The sequence below is a fragment of the Arachis ipaensis genome, chromosome B03, assembly GCF_000816755.2.
Source record: "Arachis ipaensis cultivar K30076 chromosome B03, Araip1.1, whole genome shotgun sequence".
Classification (NCBI taxonomy): Eukaryota; Viridiplantae; Streptophyta; class Magnoliopsida; order Fabales; family Fabaceae; genus Arachis; species Arachis ipaensis.
Genome location: NC_029787.2, coordinates 5,257,658 through 5,269,285, shown reverse-complemented (window position 1 = coordinate 5,269,285; position 11,628 = coordinate 5,257,658). Strand labels below are relative to the sequence as shown.

The 11,628-nt window shown below is 33.7% G+C and overlaps 2 protein-coding genes and 1 long non-coding RNA gene across 3 annotated transcripts; 1 reads left to right on the top strand and 2 right to left on the bottom strand.

The window, feature by feature from the left end:
- LOC107629050 (tyrosine-specific transport protein) lies at positions 2,797–8,450 on the bottom strand. Its single transcript, XM_016331734.2, has 14 exons — positions 7,364–8,450; positions 6,930–6,970; positions 6,523–6,615; positions 6,233–6,307; positions 5,880–5,929; positions 5,447–5,536; positions 5,250–5,306; positions 4,960–5,029; positions 4,618–4,719; positions 4,496–4,548; positions 4,152–4,290; positions 3,955–4,039; positions 3,377–3,505; positions 2,797–3,142 (listed from the first exon to the last, which is right to left on the bottom strand). The coding sequence occupies exons 1-14, from the start codon at positions 7,653–7,655 to the stop codon at positions 2,958–2,960; spliced, it is 1,461 nt and encodes a 486-aa protein (XP_016187220.1). The 5' UTR covers positions 7,656–8,450; the 3' UTR covers positions 2,797–2,957.
- Positions 8,573–11,468, bottom strand: LOC107629051. Its single transcript, XM_016331735.2, has 2 exons — positions 11,238–11,468; positions 8,573–10,665 (listed from the first exon to the last, which is right to left on the bottom strand). Exon 2 carries the CDS (start codon positions 10,642–10,644, stop codon positions 8,701–8,703), a length of 1,944 nt encoding a protein of 647 aa, XP_016187221.1. The 5' UTR covers positions 10,645–10,665; positions 11,238–11,468; the 3' UTR covers positions 8,573–8,700.
- On the top strand, positions 11,218–11,616 carry LOC110269901. The gene is made up of 2 exons (XR_002358743.1): positions 11,218–11,334; positions 11,539–11,616. It is a non-coding gene; the product is annotated as an uncharacterized LOC110269901 (long non-coding RNA).

The following is an 11,628-nucleotide window of genomic DNA, read 5'->3' as shown; positions in this document are numbered from 1 at the left end:
AGATAAATATCAAATTATTCAATATTTTATTTAACTACATTAACTATAACTAATCAATTATATTAATTATTTAATTTAACTGAAATAAATAAATTGATTTTGTTTTAATTTATATTAATTTTTTCGTCTTATGTATTTTGATTAATAATTTTTAAAAATGTTATAATTTTTACATGATATATTTATAAGATATTTTTTGTTTATTTAACTTACTTTATTAATCCAAACAATTATAATTGGTTTGTTATATCAATTATTTAATTTAATTAATTCAAATATATGTTATTTGATTCAATTTATTATCTTATTAATGCTTGAGTTGTCATTTACTAAATGTTCTTCTTTATTTTCTTCCTTAATCTTAAATATTTTGATTTTAAAAATTGTTGTTGTTTGTGCTTATCATTAAAACTTATTTTTTATTTAATTACCAAATATAAATACTATAATTTTTAAAAAATTATATTTCAAAAAATCAATTTTATATGCACGTAGTATTTTTTATTAAACATTTGATTGTATGTGTTTGAATGACTTAAATGCAGGTAAAGCAAAATTAATTTTCTCTCCAAAAATTCTAGTAATTAATTTTGGCAATATCATTTTGACCGCATCTTATACATACCTGTGCAATATCCATCCTCTAATATGGGAAAATAGTATTTTTTTTTTATTTTTACGGTATTCTCTAATCCGACAGATCAAGAACTAATTCGCTACGATATTGAGTTTATAATTTTTTAAGGGTTTGTTCCTGATCAATAAATTGTTATATATAGAAACGAAGCTTAGTATACATGAAGGGGACAATGGCCCCTCCCAAATAAATAAATTTTATTTATAAAGTTCTCTAATTTTATAATTTGGCCCCTCTCTAATTTTATTTTTTTGCTTTTTATTTAGTTGTATTTTCCATGTTAGCTCCCTCCTAAAAAGGGTTCGAGCTTCGCCCTGATTATATACACAAGACAAAATTCGAATTTTCAACACTTACTTGTGGACTAGTAAGCTAATCATTAAACCAACTTAACTTGATTTAATGTAAAAAAATCATTATACATTTACGGAAGAGCAATTATACGAATTTTTATTTTAACATATTTTCTTTCCCTTAATAATTTTTTTTCCTAAAATTTTTTATTATTCACTCCACATACATAATAAAAACTTTTCTTCTTTAACATATATATACACATTAAGTTTTATTTCATATAATATATATAGTAGACTTCGTATAAATCACATTTTTAGTCTTATCTTTTTTTTTCCTTTTGAATATCTTATCCAATATTATATTAACTAAATCTTAGGCTTAATAGTTACCACCATAGTATAAATACACCACCTAAGTTTAAAAATACTAGAATGAGACCCGCGCAATGCGCGGACGGTAAAATTTATTATGATTAATAGATTATTATAGCATTTGTAATATGGATATTTATTAAGAATAGATTGTTTGTAACGGTAAAATATAATAAATATAGGAATATGAATTTTTGTAGGTTACAAATTTGGTTAGACACTATTAATTTCTAATTATTGTCATTGATAATTTTGCAGCCTAATTTGCATATATTTTTATTACTTGTATATTTTTTTTGTATATTTTATTTTTTTTGCTGATTTGGAAATAATAGTTGATTTGGCAAGATTTAGGTGGTTGATTCTAAAATTTTGCCAAGTAAGCGATGCTGCTGACATGGCGTTAGTAGGACAAGAGAAATGGTTTAAAAGTAACGTGGGTAAACTTATGTATCTACTTTTATATATTAAGAATAGATTCTTAATTAAACTCATTGTTAGATACAGTTACTATCTAATAAAACTCTTTGTAATAAAGCTCAACATAAGTCCAGAAGGTTGATTTTTTCGATGCTTTTATGGTTTTGTAGATGCTATGGATAATTTCATGAGGCAGAGAATGGCTGGAAGGCACCCCAATTTTGATGTTCCTGAACAGAGTTGGGGTGTTGTTAGTTCTGGTCCTTATTCAATATTTACCATTCTAATTGTATTACTATTATTCCTTGGTTGGCTCAGCATAACTCATGTCCTCTTTGCTGTGTTGAGGTGGAAATTTAACACGACAAATAGGACACCAGCTATGCTGAACCAACTAAGGAATAATACAATTGGAATGATACAAGTAATTATATGACTTCTCTCCAAAGACAATATTTATTGGTCGTTGCTATCGAAGTCTTTGAAGACTATGGAGATTATGTTTGTAACGATAATTGTGAATTGTCAAACCCTTCACTTATTTCTCAACTGGCATCAACGACAAATATCAAAGTCCTACAAAAGCTAGAAGAAGAAACCAGGCTTATGCATTCAAATTCTTCAAGGAAATTGAAATACTTGCAGTTGCAGACATCATTTGAAAATGAATTACGTATCATCCAAGAAATAAAACTCAACATCTCGACCAAAATTGAGGTCCCAAAAGCGTGATCCTAAGGTCACACGAAAACAACTCAATCATTGCTCCAATGTTCTTCGTTTTTTTTTTTTTTAAATAAAACAAATATGAGAAAAATCATAACAAGGTTTTATTATTTCCACTTTTCACCCTAAGCTATCAAATTATATTACACACTCTTCATTTGGAAGCCAAAAAACTAAAGTAACCATGTCAAATTAGTGTCTTCACTTACCATTAATTCATGAGCAAAATCATTAAAAAGAAAAATGATTTTAATGGCTTAAGTGCATATATGCTTTACAATAAACAAGATATTATGATATTGGGATGATCCATATCTCTAGCTTTGGTTGTTGTAGTATCCATCATTTATTTATTATGTTTCTTTATTCTTTTCTTGATCTCCAATCAATTTATACAGCTAGCAGGTTCTCCAAAGTGGAATAATTTATACAGTAACATATATTGTAGTAATAATAGAAAACTTATATAAGAGAGGGGGAAGAACATAGTAGCTACATGACTTTCTTCAAAGGTGCTGAAAGTTCTGAATCAATTCAGAAAGAACCACATATCCTGATCCTCCAAGCACCAGTAGTAGTGTTATCTTCCCTCCAGGAACTAGTTCAGGTATTTTCACAGATGCAGATGATGAATTTGAGTACCTATCAGACCATGACATTGCAGCTGGAATAACTCCAAAAAGCACCAACACTGATAGTGACAATGGAAACAAAAGAAAAGAAATACTTGCTGTGTTAGAATCTGATTTAAATCCAACAAATACATACTAACATGTTGTGAAATTAAGAAGCATCAGGGTAATCAAACTCATGAGTTCACCTAAACAAACTCTCACTTGTAAACTCGCAAGAGTTCACGAGTTAAAGAGTTTAATTTACATTGATGATTATATATCAACAAATGTGGATGACACTATTTCTATACCTCCATATGTTCCTGCAAAGTCCAAGGCTTTGAAAAATATTTCTGGGTCCAACAATGCTAGTATTAATGGTGGAATTAAAGTCAGTATGTATGGCAGAGGCTTGTTCTGACCACTTGGGAGTTGCAGCACTGAAAAAATCATCATAATAATGCAATAAAAGATTCATTCAGATATATATTTCTAAGCAAAGCAAATGGTAATTGGAAAATACAAATTAGATTCATATCAATTTCTAGTCTTGCAAATTTGCAGCATACTTGTTGCTTAAACATACAATATAAGTCATTCTCGAAAGATTAGTCTTTCGACAAAATGGTCCCTTAACAATTGATGATGATCCTATGTACCCGAAAGTTTGGTTTCGCTTGACAAGTCTGCCGAAAATGGTTAGTGTTATGTTCATAAACAATGGTCTACTCAAGACTAAAATGAAAATTATATTCATTTGGATACCATGATATAATTATGAATCTTTGAGGAGCCATTTTGTCAGCAAACAAATCTTGAGGATTAAAATGGTGGTTTGCTCAAATTAACTATTAAAGATGAGAAAGAAAATGAATATTGCTCCACTTACAGTCTGCAAGAAAGTCTGATAAACCCAAAACAAATCCAATGTAAGATGTGGTGATTGCAAGAAATGAGAAGGCTGCAACAATAGGCTGCAGAATTTGGTTAGAGAAGAAAAAATTCAGTAAGAAAAAGAAAAATGTTTCCATCAAATTACTCCAGCATATGCATATCAAAATGCAGTTGAGGCTGTCATATACTTACTCCAACTGCTCCACTCGTCGACTGCAATTGTTGTAATGGATCGACGCCCATTGAATTGTCAGTAATAGTTCCTAGGATAACAGCATTCCAAATGAGAAATAGAGCAAGAACTATCCCAGTTCCAAGGATTATTGCAGTCCTACAAGGGAAAAAAATTGATATTATTAAAGGATAGAAAAACTATTTGGACTGAATCTCTATATTGCATAAAACAAAGTTTTACAGACATTCAATCATGTATTTCTATTTTGTTACTTCAACATCAGCAAAAGTAGGCGAAAAAGCTCGATTATCATGTTATTGGAATAAATATTGGAGCAAAGAAAGATGATGAGATTTGTCACCTTACTTTTGTCATGTCTCCTTCAAGATTTGTACAAACAACAGGCACTACATTCTGAACAAGCATATGCCAAAAGTGTTACACTTTGTCCATTGTTGAACAGCTGCAAGTTGGTGATGTTACCTGGTAAACAAACGATAGTGCAATAATTGGTATACTCGCAGGAGCAGCTTGGAAGTTGGCTTTCAGAAGAGCATCCAAGTGTACATCTCCACTTGCAACTGCCTAAGATAGGAAAATTAATCTCTATTTTCTGATATGAAACCAAGGCTAATAAACCATGTAACTGTTTGTTATGACATGAATAATCATGTACTAGTTTTGTTACTAATGAACTCTTGAATTGAAAAAACAGAAAACAATTCATCTTGATAAAACATTTTAATGGCAATAAGGGTGAAAGACACAGAATTTAAAGGAAGAAAAAAAAAAAGAACAACTTGTTTTCGACATGAGAAACCTTACCACAAGAGCAGCAAAGGAACCAATGAGACCGATTACTAGAACACCATTAATCGCACCAATAAATCGCTGGCTACATATTACAATTAAGCCTTGTCAATTTTCTGACCTTACAAAATTAAAAACTAGAACTAGAATTTCAATAACTCATTCTAACTATCTTAGTTACAATAAGCATAGCATGATACAAATTTGTCATAAGGTTGTACAGTGAAAAATAATTGTAAATTTAATGTGGGGAACATCAAGCAAGTAAAATCTACATGAAGATGAGGGAAGAAGGCCAAGCTAACCTTCCAAAGAAGCATAAGCCTCCAAATATCAATGAAAACAATGTTGCACTTTCCCATCTGTGGCCAAAATGCTGGAATCAGCATATAACAAGATTTCAAGATTTGAATGCAGAGGAATGAAGATGGTGTAGGAAAAAATGTTACAACACAACTGGTAGAATCTAGACACAATTTAAGGCAGAGGTAGTGACTTTTACATTGGAATGCCCAGATAATTTGTTAAGATATCTGAAGATCGCGCTATATAGGCAACAAGAAGTGCATAATGGATGAAGATATATGACCAACTGCAAGAAAATGAGGATTCTTGTTAGCTATTTTTTAAAAAAATATTTGAATGAAGTTACTTGAGACCATAAAGATTTGATCTTAGAGAAGTAGATGAAAGAAGTATATATACATATACAAAAGTCAAAAGAAGTAAAGTTTAAGAAATAACAAGCAAGAAAGGTTTCATGATAATGTAGTCACTTGAGTATGAATTAGTGCAGAACTCTTCTCCATTGAATTAATGCCTCTTTAAGTCAATTATATCATATTGATGCAATTGAGAATCTGAGATATATTATGCATGTTGGTTTCCCATAGTTGATGTGAATGAAATTTTACAAAGATGACTTATGAACTTACCTTGAAATTTGAACTCCGGCTGTTCCTAAAGTTCTTTTGGCCATGGATACCTGAACTTTATTAAGATCAAGTTACCAATAATCCAAATAGGCAGAATTTAAAGCTAAAATTTGTTAGAGGATGAAAAACTCCAACATTATAACACAAATCTGTTAACTGTTAAGTTTCAAGCTTTCTAAGATAACTTGTCATATCTAAATATCCATCTTATATAGAACTTTAGTATGCATAACCAAAATCCTGATAAAAGATATCCAGCATTATTTTTGTTTGAAGATTACAAAACTATTTTATTTTTAGATAAATAAAATCACAGAAAATATCAAGCAAGGGAAAGCAGTAGAGAAAGTTACCAGTGATACACCACCAGAACCAAGTTCACACATGGTTTTGACATTTACTTCAGCAATAAGCAACCCTGTTGAAACCTACAAAAGTTTTCACGTATTATGTGCAAAAACTTTCCATGCAAAATTGAGGTTATGAACAGTTGTGCATGTAAGAAAAAATTACAAGCCTCTGAAAGATAACTAAGCTGGAATAGACTACTACAATGAAAAATCTTGCTAGAACATGTGATTCGTGTCTCGATATCACAATATACTATTTGGAAATGATACATAACACAGCTGGTGATAGTTACCATGAATATCCAACAAACAATGCAAGTAACTGCAGATGCTAAAAATCCTGATTCTTGTGTCACTGCAGGTATTGCAAGGATCCCTGCACCAACCTGTGACATTTCTTTGCTTCAACAAACACAATCAGGCAAAAGCGTATAAAGATATCGAAAATTGTGCTACGACGAATATTTAGCTAACTCAAACTTGTAAGAATTCATGAGTTTGGGTTCTCAAATCAAGTTTATTACTTGAACTTTACAATTCAAGTCTCTTGAGTTTGATAACCGTGATTGAGAGAATAGTAATTCAAATATTCACATAAAATCATATTCAATCATCTTTAATTATGTTCAAAAGAAAGGATATCTCTTCATAATTTAGATCACAATATTGTAAGGAAAAAGGTGAAAAAAAAGAGGCTCACAGTGGTGCCTGCAACAAGCAAAATTGCACTGGATAAGCTTCCTGCCAAAATTAACACAAAGGGGAAATTTTTGAATATATTAAAGTTTCAATATCTCAGAAGAAATATAACAAATGATAAAACTGAAGGATTTTTCGGCTCAGTAATATTCTCAAGACAAAAATATAAAGACATTGAGAAACACAAATCGGTTCGGAGAAGGAGACAGATATGGAAACTAACATAATTTCTCTATCCGGAACAAAATTTACTAAATTTTCTGTCTGTCCAAAAACTAGAAACAGGGTGTAAGACACAACATCTCTATCTAGATTGTTTTGCCCTTTATGTTTTTTGTCAAAACACTTAGCACAGAGTCTTTTAAGGACACAGAACTTCTTAACAATGGCAAAACTAGACAGAAGACAAAATAGGAGAGTATGCAGAGTACCAACCAGGTTCCCTTTTCAAAGTCGCTTGGTTAAGGTTTGAGGACAGCCTCTCAAACTCAAATTGTTGCTGTTCTTCCTCTTGTATGGATTGAGACTGCTTCTGTAAGAAGCACTTGTGGAGGTTTCTCTTCAAAGGATAAGGAAGATGAACAGAACTGAATAAGCTTTGTTGAAGATTGGTTTGTTGAATTGGATGATAAGACTTCCATAGTAGCTGTTGATGCTGCTGCTTTCTTGGTTTGTTGAATGGAGTTGGAACTTGGAATGAAGAAGCATGAGAAGAAGAAAACATCATATGTAATATTATATTTAGTAACCCTTTTTTATCTAACTCAATTCAACATCTTTGTTATTTTGAGAGCAAATTTGAACTAAAAAAACAACAGGTTTCATGTTAGTTATGCTTGTGCAACTGAAAGCAATGAAAGGCTATCAATCTCTACTTTTGCACTTTCCTGCAGATAATGTGGGCCATGCTTTCTTTCCATAATTATAATATTCATTTTCAACACACACACACACACATATATAGTTTATCTTATATATTTTCACCTTATTTTTATTCATCAACCAAACATACCTTTAATGTTATTCAACTTCTATAAATTAGCCATATGATCAAATTAAACCCTCAAAAAAGGCATTTTAATAGTAGCCATCAAACAGGTTTATTAATCCATCTATATATTAAAACAAAAAATCATTGTTGTGTATGGTTACTGGTTGCTAATTGCTTGCAGTTGGAAATTGGGTATCCATTCCGCACTCCATTGTTAATATCTTTTATAAGCGGATTGTAAAGTAACATTTTGTTTTTTAGGACTTTGGAGTACATAATTAGTTGACTAACTGTAAAGTACGCCCAATTCCACCTAAGATTAAATATAGATAAAGAATTAAACCAATTATACGAGGGTGGTTCGGTAATGCAGTTAGCCCACATTTTTTAAGTTCATGCACAAAGGAATACTGCTGCAACCACAAAACTAGGCTCAAAATATAAATTAAACAATTCAGAGCCAAAGGTTTTGCACCATAACAGATACCACCACTAGCACTCTTAGAGTTTAATTTGTCATGTTAGTTTTGTGGCTGTAACAAATACTCTAAAATGTCCATGCTTGTTTAGACATCAGAATATTTAGATCAGTAAAGGGGGAACTGGGAAGTGTGAATGTAAAGTGCATGTGTGACTGTGTATGCTAAAGAAAATGCTCTTGGAATGTTCTTTCCACTGCAACCATTAACTGTATAATCATTAAAACCAACATCAAATCCACACACATTTTCTGGGTCTTTCTTTCATTATTATTCTCATTCAGTTTCTCTCTTCTCTCACTCTACAGAGTAGGGGAAGAAACAAACTGTCTGGGTAAACTAAAAAGATCTTTCCCTTCAAAAGGAGAACTCCACTCCCGAGAACCAGCAGCAGATGATTCACCCGAAGCTACTCCACCTTCTTGAAAACCAGGAATGGGAACAATGCTCCCATTAGAAGGCATCGATCTCATTCCCTGCTGAGCAACAACTCCTGAAGCATTTGAGTCATACCTATGACTAGCACTACTCTTTGAAAAAGGTGAAAGCCCTAGCCATAAAGATTGCGACCTTGGTGAAGTTAAGCCTTTATCCAACGACCAGTCTATGCTTGTATAATCGAACTGCATTGACCCGCCAGTGCTCCAGTCTACCGGAGAAGATGCCCCTGATGTGGCTGCCGATCCTAGTCCAGAAAAGAGACCCAGTGAAGAAGCAACAGGGAGTGATGATGATGGAGCAGTTCTACTCCACATGTTATTCCCTCGATTTATTGCCTGGGGATCTATTGAATTGCTACTGCCTGCAACAAACTGTTGTGGAGGTTGATACTGAAGTTGGTGGTACATTTGATTAGAATTGAGGAAGTTTGGACTAAGGCTTCTACTGGTAGGAGGGTGAGATATAAAGCCATTAGACCTCAAAGCTTCTACACCGTTGGTTGGATACCAACTGGCAGCCATACCAGGGGGAGAGGAACTCATGCTGGTGGCTGGGACCTGCTTTGCATTTACAGTTTGAGATCGCTGCATCACAATAACAGGTTCCCTAGCCGAACCGGTTTGAAGGTTCTTAATATCACCTCCAACAGCCATATAACGAGCTTCAGTCTTGGATGGTATGGGAGAAGCTTGCAAAGGCGGTGCCAGCGAATAAGAAACAGATGGGTTAGATCCTGCACCTGGCCACCTTTTGTCAGCTAGTATGGTAGCTTGTTGGGACTTTGCCCATTCAGACTTGGGTTGTATTCTCTTTAAAGGCTGAATATTTTTATTACCGGATTCTGATTGTACTCCTATTGTAGCTGCTGCCTTTGTATAGTTAAAATCCTTTTCATTTTTTTTAGGTTGATTTGGCAAGGGAACAGGTTTTGTTTGTAGCACAACTCCCAACTGCTTACCATTGCTAGTAATAGGGGGATCACCAAGTTCTTCTAGCTTTGGTGGAGCAGATGAATGATTTTGCTTCAGCTCTCTTAAGGACTCTGCAGCCTTATCAAGATCACCCTCACAGTTAACAACCACTCTTTCAACCTCCTGTTTTGAACAATCATATCTTGTTTCCAGGTTTGCAAGCCGCGCAAGCTCTTCTGATATGTCAATTTTCAAATTGCCTGTACCTACATTTTTATCCTTCTGACTTTCTGTTTCTTCACCACCTTCAAACAGCCATGCTACTGATTCCTCCACCCTTCCCTCATTCAGTATCAACGCCATTGTTGCCCGCTCGTGAGAAAATCCCATTGCCACAAGCTGTTGAGCAAGCGATTCTAGCTTCCTGGACATAAGATAACCACTACATCGCTCATGCAACTCTTGTGCTCGCCTTTCCTTTTGGCGCTGATGTTTTCTCTCATTCTTCTGGCGGATTTTCTCTCGCTTATCATTATCAGCTCCCGGTACCGTTTCTGGTCGAACAGGAGGATTAGAACCCTTTTCTTTATGGTCTTCAGACTCACCGGACCAACTACCATTATTTGAAACAGAATCATACTCAACTCCCGGAACCACTGAGCCACCAGGATGTTCATCTGTCTCATCTATGTTCCGGAATCGACCATTAGAATGTATTGGTGAGGTAGCTGTTGGTGACGTTTCAAGAGTATGGAACGTTCCTAGTAATGGATTGTATGCACTTGCTGGAATACCAGCTACTCCATTACCAGACCCCGACGGCTTTGCAGAAGGCTTCTGAGATTCCTTGGTTGCCTTTTTGTCTTTAGACTTAGATCGGGATGCAGGAGACATTTTCCTCAGAAAGCAACAACCCTAAAATATTTAATGAAACTAAATTAAACCACACATTCTTGCCTCTAATTTGCCACTACATATTAACCAAATAACATTATATTCACATTTACATGTAAGCCTCCCTCAAAAAAAAAATGTTCACATCAACGTCATACCTAATTGCAAGCGAACAAGTACTTGCAAGGCTAAATCAACTGCTAATTGATAAAGCGAATTACAACGAAAACTAATTCCGAATCCTCAGTTTAGATAATATCAAATTACCAGGGAGAAAAAAAAAAAAGAGGATCAGGCTAAAAAAATAGACCACGCAAATTCAAAAGGATTCACTATTTAGTATTTGCAACACAATCTGATAACTTTTCACGAGTGCAAAACTTCACTGAAGCATACAACACTATTGAGATCTAAAAAGAAGAACAGAGAAATGAAAAATTCAATAATTTCCAGTATTCTCAGAAATGGATCTAAAGTAGCAATTAAACTAATTGCTAACACAATCAACGTGGCAACAATAGATCACATATGATCAATATAGCGAAAATGACACACACACACACACAGAGGAAGCGGGAGAAGAAGGTAGGTACCTGGATGATTCAGAGAACGAAGCGTTGAGGAAGATTGAGAGATCGATATTGAATTGCAAAATCGTTGAGAGAGAGAGAGAGAGAGAGAGAGAGATAGGTTTTCCGAGGCTGAAACTGAATTTGGTAGAATTAGGGTTTCGACGAAAACAGAGATCTGAAAAGAAATGAGAAAAATACCAAACAGAATATGTCCGAAAATATTTTTGTGGCTTTTAATTTTTTCTTTTTTTTTCCTTCCTAAGGAAGATTGGAGATCGATATTGAATTGCAAAATCGTTGAGAGAGAGAGAGAGAGAGAGAGAGAGATAGGTTTTCCGAGGCTGAAACTGAATTTGGTAGAATTAGGGTTTCGACGAAAACAGAGATCTGAAAAGAAATGAAGAAATGAGAA

Excerpts from the sequence above, each read along its gene's own strand:
- LOC107629050 (XM_016331734.2), bottom strand. The coding sequence starts at position 7,655 with ATGATGTTTTCTTCTTCTCATGCTTCTTCATTCCAAGTTCCAACTCCA. Across the intron at positions 5,030-5,249 it reads GGCTTATGCTTCTTTGGAAG|CCAGCGATTTATTGGTGCGA; the intron begins GTTAGCTTGGCC and ends TGTAATATGTAG. Across the intron at positions 4,040-4,151 it reads CGACGAGTGGAGCAGTTGGA|CCTATTGTTGCAGCCTTCTC; the intron begins GTAAGTATATGA and ends CAAATTCTGCAG.
- LOC107629051 (XM_016331735.2), bottom strand. The coding sequence starts at position 10,644 with ATGTCTCCTGCATCCCGATCTAAGTCTAAAGACAAAAAGGCAACCAAG.